The sequence below is a fragment of the Perissodus microlepis genome, chromosome 3, assembly GCF_051167445.1.
Source record: "Perissodus microlepis isolate ML-2025 ecotype Zambia chromosome 3, ASM5116744v1, whole genome shotgun sequence".
Lineage (NCBI taxonomy): Eukaryota > Metazoa > Chordata > Actinopteri > Cichliformes > Cichlidae > Perissodus > Perissodus microlepis.
In genome coordinates this window covers 7,296,458-7,307,238 of record NC_140463.1, presented here as the reverse complement: position 1 = coordinate 7,307,238, position 10,781 = coordinate 7,296,458, and the positions used below count along the sequence as shown (strand labels likewise).

Below are 10,781 nucleotides of genomic sequence, written 5' to 3'. Positions count from 1 at the left end.
GTTTCTGTGTACTTACAAGCAGACAGTGTTGAATTTTTAACCTTTTGATAGAGAAGGAAAAGGCGTTAATCAAATAGCCAGCAATAAGAAAAATCTGGGGGATAAAAATGGACCATTTCTAGTTTGAATCAGGTGAACAAATGGACCTTACAAGGACAAGAACAACGAGTGTTTACTTTTTGAAGTTGGAAAAAGGACCATTCATAATCAACAGCAGGCACAGCAGTGCTGCACATTGCCACACACCTTTAGAAACTTTACCATTAATATTAAACAAAAGTTTAATGTGACCAGTCATATTGCATCTGGTTAACAGAGGAGTCACCTAAATATTACACTATTAACCCAGTGCTTTCCTCTCATGATGTTGAGAGTGGGCAGTAGTGAGTGAACACAGTAGTGTTTAGTACACATGCTTCTTTGGACTTAAAGAAATGTATCTATTCAAGTGTCCGTGGAGCAATGTGAAAGTGAGATTCCAACAAAAGCATTTTAAGGATGTTCATTGTCATAGATGTGGTGTCTCAGTGAAAACCCTAAAAAGTTACTGACACATAAAGAAGGGCTACGCAACAATGAAGCACAATCGGAGTGTCCATGTCGTAAAGTAGGTTCCAAGTCTCACTTGAGAAATTACAGTGCTTTTAAGTGTCTTGTTTATCATCATCATGAGCCACAACAATCACAAATGTTTGAAGTTACTCTTTATAGTCACATAAAAAGGAAAAGAACACTGTTGTCCCTATTATTAACTTTAAGGTGATCCCTCAGTGTTCTCTCTCTATTATCCTTTGGTGTTATTTGTTCTGTAAACTTGTTAGTCAATTGTCTCCTGTGTTATGCATTTAGCCTTTATTATTTTGTTTCATTGTCTTGAATAGTTCCAGATGTGCCCTTTTCTGCAGTTGTGTCCACTTCCACTAACTATCTAGCATTTATAATCTATTTCCTTTGTTCTTTCTCAGATACTTTGGTTAAGCTCCCTCATGTGCTCCTTGTTCTCTGAAGAATTTTGGATTTGCTTTTTACTTTTCCATCTGTGGATTTCCAGATACTATCTAACTGAAAGTTAGATTACAGTTTAACCTGCTGGTAACCTGGATAATATACAACTTTACTAAATTAAATAAAAGTAAATATATCACAGTTTAAAAACCTAGTAATAACAGAACTTTTTGACAATTTTACACCCCATTGAATTGTATCACAGTGGTTTTGACCATGTTATCAAGGAATTCCATTGTTCTTACATGTGAATAGATTTTATTTAATATAAAAACTTAAATTTTAACTACAACATTTTTTGTAAAAACACAACAGATGGCAAATTTACATTATTTTTCCAGTCCTTTTTAAACAGTGATGGAAAAAATGGTATTTGTCTAGCAATAAGTTTTAAGAAGTTCAGACACAGGAAATAAGCACTACTTGTCATGTAGACATTAATGTGTGACAGACAGTTATACCAGGCTGGTTGTGTTGATTAACAAAGACTAAAAACACTTTTTAAAAAAAAAAATCTGTTATGTGAAACTGACAACATTTCCTGTTTAAACTTGTTTTATCTAAAGTTTTATAACTACAGCAACAAATCGTCTCCATTTACACATCAAATAGAAACATGAATCACTTGTAATGATTAGAAACTTGATAGAATTTCAAATCTAGTTTGGGGAGTCATTCAGTGAGAAACAGTGAAATGATTTTCCATGTGAAAAGGTGGACAGCAGAAACAGAAAGAAACAGTGAGAACTAAAAGAGAAACAAAGAGCTTTGGAACAACGAGGCAGCAGGAGGACAGCTGCAGTTTAACAGCTTCAACTCACTGACAGGAAACAACATTAGAAATATCATCATCCTCAACTCATCTGCTGCACTGACACTGACACCTTCAACGGCAACACCTTCAGTTTATCATAAGTGTTAATGAATGCAAACATCCTGTGAGTGAAAGTGTGTGTGAAGGTGTGTATGTGTGTGTTAGTATCAGGATCAGAGAACGACAGCTTTCCTCTGTTCCAGTCCAGATTCACTCTGATCCTCTGGAGCTTCTTCTGAACTGGGAGAACACTAGATCCAGCTGATGGTGAACATAATGAGTATTGACTTTCATGAAACGCTATTCCCCATAATCCAGACTGTATGTGTCCCTTTCTCTGGACAGACTCTGGTGACACACCCACTACCCATAATGTACTGTATCCAACTTCAACATCCCAGCTGTGAGTCCCTGAGTTAAAGCCCTCAGAGCCCAGGACAGAGTTGTATAAATCAAACCTCTCTGGATTATCAGGAAGCTGCTGCCTCTCTCCTCCTAGTCTCACACTGGTCAGATCTTCAGACAGGATGAGGTTTGGATGAGCAGTGTTTGGGTCCAGAATGAGAGGAGTGTAGGAGACCATGTCCTTCATGTTGTTCCAGATGTTGAAGGTCAGGTTGCCCAGGTGTTTGGCCTGGTCTATCAGAGCTCCTGAGGGCAGCTGTGGATCATCCAGCAGGGGGCAGCGCTGGACTCTTTCCACTGCAGCCTTGTAGTTGTGCAGGAATGAGACGTCTTCAGCTCTCAGCTCCTCCTCTGTGGCTCTGACTGTGTCTGAAAGAGCTGCTATCTCTCTGCTCAGAGCCTCCATCTTCTCCTTCATCATCCCACTCTTCTGCTCCTCTTCCTCCTTCAGTGCAGCCAGCCTGGCCTCCTCTTCCTCTGCTAGAAACTGGTGAAGCTTCTTAAACTGCTCCTTAATCTGCCTCTCTGTGTGTCGGGCCTGGACCTTAATGTGTTCTGCTGTTTGATCAAACTTCACTTGAACTTCTTCACAAACCTTTAACTTCTTCTTTAAGGGCTCCAGAGTTTCCTGAAGTTCCTTCTTGTGTTGTTGTGCAACTTCATCAATGGGTCTGAATCTGTGATTGGTGTGATTTTCTGAGATGCAACAGACGACACACACTTGCTGCTGATGGTCCAGACAGAAGAGTTTGAGTTTCTCAGAGTGCAGACTGCAGAGAGCCTCTGAAGCTCTCTGATCTCTCTCCTGTAAGAACGACTCACACAGGTTCTTTAAAGCCAGGTTTGAAGGTGGATCATACACTGATATTTCCTTACAAACTGGACACTCGTGTGTTGTTCTCTCTCTCCACCATCTCTTCAGACAGTCTTTACAGAAGCTGTGGCTACATGACAGAAGAACAGGATCTCTGAAGACCTCCTGACAGACCGGACAGCAGAGATCCTTCTGTGATCTGGAAGCCATTGAGTCTGTGAGTGAAGCTGAAAACAGCAGACAGGAAGTACAGTCAGTCCTGGCTCCCCTCCCTCCTCTACGACCTTCACTGAAACGTCCTTTGAGTCGTGTTTTTGCTCAAACTTACATTCAGTGTGTGGAGCGTCAGCAGCTTGAAGCAGCAGTGTTGGAGTTTTCCACTTTTCTCTCCTGTAGCTGGACTCACTCAGAGGAAGCTGCTAGTTTGGTCTGAACTCAGTCTGATCATCTGTGCGTCTCTCTTTACCGATGAAAAAGAACAGCTTGTTTCCTGGTTAGTTTCAAATGAGTCAGATGAGGAGGGGAGGTTAATTCACTTTCCTTTCTCAAATACTCTCGCTTTACAGAGAAACGAAGGTGTGTTTCATTCCAAAGTTCAGCCGTTTACCTGCCGGCAGCTGTAAAACAGGTCACAGCATGAAGCTCAGAAAAGAAAGTGTGATTCAGTCGTGGAGGTGTTTGTGAGGTTTCATTTTGAAAGTGCTTGAGGGTCTTCAAGTTTAAAAAACAATGGAGTTTGTTCTTTCTTTTCCACATACCTCAGGAGTGTAATGCAGGAACATATACACAGGGAATTTTGTGTGTTTATTGGTAAAAACAACAGTTTTCAGCTCATTAGTAATAAATCTTGTGAACTTGTTTCTCAGTAAGGTTGCACTGTTTATAGTGTCTATACTAGGGTGCTGGAAAACAAAGTATGTCCATATTGAAATAATTCCACCCTTTGTCAATACTTTCAAGGAAAGAAGACTAATTATACCAAAAATATTTGTCAGTTTATTAGTAACTGCACTGTATTTTAAAGTCAAGATAAGTGATATTTCTCTTCACATATTAATCACATATTACTGATTCAGGTTGTGCTACATTATAGCACCTTAACAGAGTCTGTTTGTTTCAGAGAGAGGATGAATTCAGTGAGTAAACTCTGACCTGGATAGAAAAGGATTTACAAATGATTCATGTAAAGCTACTGTTTTGAATTTTCAGAACAAAGCTCAAGAGAAGAAAGACATTAAAGAAAAAAGAAGATGCTTTAGATGTTCAGATGTCATTCTGAATCCTGAAGTATGAGAATGTTCAAGCATCTACAAAGGGGAAGAGATTCAATACGTTCAGTCAACTTAATAAAAATTGAAACTTTTTATTTAATGAACAGAAAGAATACCTTTTCAGTACGTATATAAGATCAAAATGATCAGAGCATTGGAAAGTGAAGCGTCTTTTTTTGCATGTTATGAACACTTTAATTAAATCATTGCGAAACTGATAAATTATTAAATAAATGTAAAGATTCTCAGAAAGCGAACAGTTCCTGCTGGCTCCTTCTGTCTGTTTTCTGTTTATGATGATAATTCCTCTTGAAAAGGAAGAGGAATTAGTATAGTCTGAATTTTCATTAAGCCTTACAAAGTGCTTTAACATATGTGAAAAACTGAGAGAATTGTTAGGAATAGCTTTTTGACTTTACTATAATCCCTCCACCACTGATCCCACTGATAGTTTGGTCATGTTGTCTGACATGATCAAAGGAGCAAAATTAAAATTTCATGTTAAAAACTTTTAACACCCTGGACTCGCTTGTTGCGGAGTCGTGGTTGATATTAGCCTGACGTACCTAATAAGAAACAGTACCATCCCACACAAGGTTACAGCATTGTTACATTTCCCGTTGACCTTGAGGTTGACATCACTGGCATTAAACCTTGTCCAAGGTTTTTAGTAGAACGATCTATGGTATCGCATTGCCTTATCTCAAGTTATCGCATTCACTAACTTATGTGTCCAAATTGCACACCCATCCCCCTCTGCTTTGAAACAAGACCTGGCATGACAGTGCATTTATGTCCCAATTGTTTAGCTGAGCATAAAATACAAGTATGCACACTACAGCCTGTGCATACTTATAGTTGTAGCATATTCATAACATACCTTCATATTGTGTACATTGTAACATATCCATAATAGACCCATATTTTGTACCCTTATACCTTTAATAGACCAATTTTTGTAATATATCTATATTATTGCCCAAGCACTTTCTAATTTCCTCTCAAACTCGTGAGTGAGGGAGGGGGCTGAGTAGGCTAGGCTCCTGGCCTAAGTCGGGCAGTGGGAGTATGTGGTGGGAGTGTGTTTGTGGCTATCTTCACTTTTTTATTATTACTATTGTAAATATATAAATTCCTGCACTCTCTGTAAGGCATTACCCACGACCTTTAGTGCTTTTTTGTTTTAACTGTGTCGTTTATTTGTTATGTATTGTAGACTGCTATTCTTAGTCTTGATCGTTCTGCTGTAACACAAAAATTTCCCTTGTGGGATCGAATTACCATGGAAAAAATAACTATGTACTTCATTTTTCAAACTGCATTTTACCTTATTTTTTGTTGAATAAATAATGACACAGTATAATATGTTGTGTTCTTTTGTTTTGTTTTTTATTATGTCCTGATATATAAAACTTTAAAACTGAAAGAGTATCTTTTTAGACATCATGTTTAGGCACTGGGTAAATCTAACTTTTGGGGGGGTTTTTTGTTTTTGTTTTCTAGCTGCAGAGAGGTTCATCATCATCATCATCATCATCATCATCATTCTAATCCACAGTAAAAAATCTGATGGCTAACACGGGGGGTTCTCAAGCAGAACTGATGACAATGCAGGGTTTAAGATCTAGTTTCTTGAACATAATGTCCATGTGAAACTGGTCCCTTTCAGAGACTCATTACTGTTGATCAGCCACTCAAGTGGTCACTTTTTTTTTCATGTTTGTTCATGTCACCATGGATTATTCTTCAGATTTATATGGTGTTTGACACAAAAAGCAGAAGATTTCAACACAGCTTTATATGCAATTTGGAGATGTAATTGGACAAGTTAAATGTGTTTTTCACAATGTTTAAATGAGCACTAAAATCTTCTAGTCAGATGTTCTTAGTTCATCCAAGGTCTCGGCTGAAGTTCAGAGGTGATCATGCCTTTGCAACTGCAGCACCTAGACTCTGGAATAACCTTCCTGTTGATATTCGTACTTCCAAGTCTATTCAGTTTTTTAAATCATGTCTTAAAACTCCCCTTTCTACTTTGGCTTTTGAATCAAATAAATTTGACTATCATCCAACTTGCTTTTTATATTCGTCACCTGTGCTGTTTGTTGGTCTGTTTGTTTACTAATGTTTTGAATTTAACTTTTTATTCTCTTTTTAGCTGATTGTGAAGCACTTTGGTCAACACTGTTGTTTTCAAAATGTGCTATAGAAATAAATTTTGATTTGAAATGCGAAAAGTTTTTTCCCCTCAGCCATAAAAGGCTAATGGGGTATTGGGATATGGGGGAACCTAAGTTTGTGAATGTGCTGACCTGATAATTTTCTATTAATTATGAAGATTAAAGTATTTTTAAAGGGCTACCAGATTATAAGGCACACTGTGGATGAATGGGTCTGTATTTATACATAAGGCGCACTGGATTATAAGGCGCATTAAGCGAAACAAAAGAGTCAGATACAATAAGTCAAACTTTACTCAACTCATTCTTCTTGCTTCTTCTACCATTGCTTCATTAATGACTAACTTCCTATTGTTCTCCTGACTGAAGTTTGGTCCGTTTACAGCATCCTGCCATGCAATTGCATTTGTCCCTAACCATCGGAAAACCTCCCATTAACTTTTATCGAGTGGAAAAAAGTTAGCATTCATCCTCCAGCTTCACTGTGTTATGGCTGTGTAGCTAGCAATCACGTAGCACATCATTATATATCAGCTAGCCCAACTTCAGTAACCCTACAAACATCAATGCTATTTAGTTTTCTGTATTTATTTGGAAGTGATAGCAAAGCTGTACGTTTTAATTTTTTTCAGAAATCTCTCAGTCAAAACATGGTATATCATGTTTAGGTGTAAGCTATGGCCGGGAAATGATTTTTCAGGCAACTCATTCAAAGCCCATGGCCAGACACATGGTGATGCAAAAAAACTCTGGAGCGGATAATGGCCCGATTCTATTGGCCTGGCATCTGGACGTGCGCCGCCGATGCTCGTTGCGTCTGGAGTGTCAGCTGGTTAGCCAGCCGGCCATCCTGAAGGCGCCTTTGCACCCGTTACCCCTCATGGAGGTCCCGTTTGACCGTATCAGTATGGACCTCATTGGGCCATTTCACTGGAGTGCACGCGGGTATCGCTTCGTATTAGTCCTGGTGGATTATGCGACACGATACCCGGAAGCAATGCCACTGCGCACCATTTCCGCGAGAAGTGTGGCACAGGCACTGTTTCAGGTTGTCTCCCGGGTTGGTATTCCAAAAGAAATACTGACCGACCAGGGCACATCGTTCATGTCTCGCACACTGAGGGAACTGTATGGGTTGTTGGGCATTAAAGCTGTTCGGACCAGCATCTACCACCCTCAGACCGACGGGTTGGTGGAGCGGCTGAATAAAACCCTGAAGTCCATGATCTGTAAGTTCATTCACGAGGATGAACGCAATTGGGATCGCTGGTTAGACCCTCTGTTGTTCGCAGTGCGGGAGGTGCCCCAGGCCTCCACGGGATTTTCTCCCTTTGAACTGTTGTACGGCAGAAAGCTGCGGGGGGTGCTCAACCTGATTAAGGAAAACTGGGAGGAGGGTCCAAGCCCAGCGAAAAGTGAAGTTCAGTACGTGCTGGACCTGAGAGCAAAGCTACACACACTCTCTCACAGGAGAATTTGCTCCAGGCCCAGCAGCGGCAGCAACACCTGTACAACAGAACTCAGGCAATTTTCACCGGGAGATAAAGTGCTTGCGTTACTTCCTTATTCCAGCTCTAAATTACTCGCCAAGTGGCAAGAGCCCTTTGTAGTCACACAACGAGTGGGGGACGTTGATTATGAGGTAGTACGATTGGACAGGGGCGGAGCCACGCAGATTTACCACCTCAACCTCTTCAAAGCCTGGAGGGAGGCGGAGACCGCTTCTCTGGAGAGCCTGGTAAGGGAGAGAGCTGAGTTGGGGCCGGAAGTGCCAAAATCTAACATCCCCACTTCCCTCCATTGTAGTGACCATCTTTCACAGGCCCAGAGGGCAGATGTTGCTGCATTGCAACAGCGCTTTGACGACGTGTTCTCCCCCTTACTCAGCCGTACTTCTCTCATAGAGCACCATTTTGAGATGCAGCCTGGCGTGACGGTGCGTTCACGGCCCTACAGGCTGCCGGAACATAAAAGACAAATTGTGCTCCGGGAACTGAAGGAAATGCTGAGGTTGGGAATAACAGAAGAGTCACACAGTGCTTGGTGTAGCCCCATTGTTCTTGTGGTGAAGAAAGATGGGTCTATACGGTTCTGTGTTGATTATCGCAGGGTGAATTAGGTGTCACATTTCGATGCTTATCCCATGCCCCAGGTCGACAAGCTCCTGGACCGGTTGGGTACCGCTCGCTTTTTCACAACACTGGATTAACCAAGGGCTACTGGCAGATTCCCTTGTCAGCAGAGTCCAAGGATAAGACAGCCTTCTCCACCCCGTATGTTTTGTACCAATTCGTTACGCTTCCATTCGGCTTGTTCGGGACCCCTGCCACCTTTCAGCGCCTCATGGACCGGGTGGTGCGGCCCCACGCTGCCTATGCTGCTGCCTATCTAGATGATGTCATCATCTACAGTGATACGTGGGCGGAGCATGTGCGGCGTGGGGCTGCGGTGCTGGAGTCTCTGAGGCAGGCTCACGGCCAACCTGAAGAAGTGTGCGGTTGGACGGAGGGAGGTACAGTATTTGGGGTACCACTTGGGGGGCGGGCAGGTGCAGCCTCAAGTGGAGAAGACGTCGGTGATTGCATCATGCCCGCGCCCCAAGACAAAAAAGGAGGTGAGTCAGTTTCTGGGGCTGGCCGGCGGTTCGTACCAGGGTTCGCGGACCTGACCAGCCATTTAACTGATCTCACCCACAAGGGTGCCCCGGATCTGGTCCAGTTGTGCCAGCGGCGTTTGTGCAGGTGAAATGGGCTCTCTGTGGAGAGCCGCTGCTGTTCACGCCTAACTTCTCCCTCCCTTTTTGTCTGCAGACTGACGCCTCAAACAGAGGGCTGGGGGCCGTTTTGTCCCAGCAGGTAGGGGGAGCCGACCGGCCGGTCGTCTACATCAGCCAGAAGCTAGCGCAAGTCACGTGGAGAAGGAGTGCCGGTGGGCGGTCGACTCCCTTCGCTACCACCTCCTGGGATGCCCACTCACCCTCTGCTCAGACCATGTCCCGCTGCAGTGGCTCCACCATATGAAGGATGTCAATGCCCGGATCACTCGGTGGTATCTGACTTTGCAGCCCTTTAAGTTCAACGTGATCCATAGGCCGGGCACGCAGATGGTCGTGGTCAATTTCCTCTCCCACTCGAGCGGGGGGGGGGGGGGGGGGGAATAAGGTTTGGCCGGATGGCCCCGGCCCCAGTCGGGCGGTGGGGATGTGTGGCGTTGGTGTGGTCTCTGGCCGGCTGCAGATGAGGGGTGATGCAGTGAGCTCCCAAGGCGGCGCAGGGGTGGGGTTGAACAGGTGTGCTGGGATGTGAGTGTGATGATGTCTCTTTATATGTTCACAGTGACAGTCGGAAGGAGAGAGAGCAGACGTGACAGCAGAGCGGGAGTGTCTGTGTCCCAGTATAACGAAAACCACATTATAATCACAGTTGAAAATAAAGTAGTGCTGTCAGTACGTTCGTGTCCTGCCTATGATTAACGGGTCCAATGTTACAGACACATTTATTTCATTTTTAAAATCTCCGTTTTCAAAAATACCCGTGTACGTGTGGACGTAGCCTTGGTGTTGTTGAATGTTTCCCCGGTCATGTCTCTGTCTGTCTCTCTCACCCCTTGCCCTCCCTCCTCCCTTGCTCTCTCACCCTCTCTCATCATGCTCTTTCGTCCTGGTCTCTTGCCCTCTCTGACATCTCTCGCTCTCTATGTTCCCCGGGTTGTGTCAGATCCTTTCTCAGTTTGTGTGTTCCCCGTATTTCCTTTATCCCTTTAATAGTCTCTTGCCTGGTGTGCATCATATTCAGTTTTTATGTCCCCTGTCTCGTTTGTGAGATTGTGTCCAGCTGTGCTTCCCAGGTGTCTCCTCTTAGCCATGATTCCCTCGTTTGCCCTTGTGTGTATTTATGTCTGCATCTACCTCTGTCTTCAATCACAGTCTCCCTCATTCCCTGGCTGTGTGTTCCACCTGTTTATATAGTTTTCCTACGCCTTCTAGTTTAGGCAAAACACCAAAAAAGCTGTTTTCGAGTTAAGTCCTGCGTATGAGTCTGCATTTTGGGCCCTCAATCCTGCCTGCTTCACACCACCAAATGACACTCTGTTTAAAAAAGTCTTATCTCTGATTCTATGTGTATTACTCAGCAAGCAGTGCAGAGTTTCAATGGAGCTGATGTGGGTGAGGGGACTTGCCCAGTTCTGGCTCCATCAAAGTCCGGGTTTTTTCCTTGCCTTCTCTGATAAGAGCTGGGGGCCTGAGTAGTGATTTTTAAATAGTTTAAACTTAAAAATCATGCCATTGCATT

General features: G+C 43.1%; 1 protein-coding gene across 1 annotated transcript; it reads right to left on the bottom strand.

Moving 5' to 3' along the window:
* Positions 1–1,602: 1,602 nt before the first annotated feature.
* On the bottom strand, positions 1,603–3,260 carry LOC146389676 (nuclear factor 7, ovary-like). The gene has a single exon (XM_084923021.1). The coding sequence runs from the start codon at positions 3,246–3,248 to the stop codon at positions 1,860–1,862; it is 1,389 nt and encodes a 462-aa protein (XP_084779147.1). The 5' UTR covers positions 3,249–3,260; the 3' UTR covers positions 1,603–1,859.
* Between the last annotated feature and the right edge of the window lie 7,521 nt (positions 3,261–10,781).

What these genes read in the sequence shown, in the direction of transcription:
- LOC146389676 (XM_084923021.1), bottom strand. Translation starts at nt 3,248, where the DNA reads ATGGCTTCCAGATCACAGAAGGATCTCTGCTGTCCGGTCTGTCAGGAG.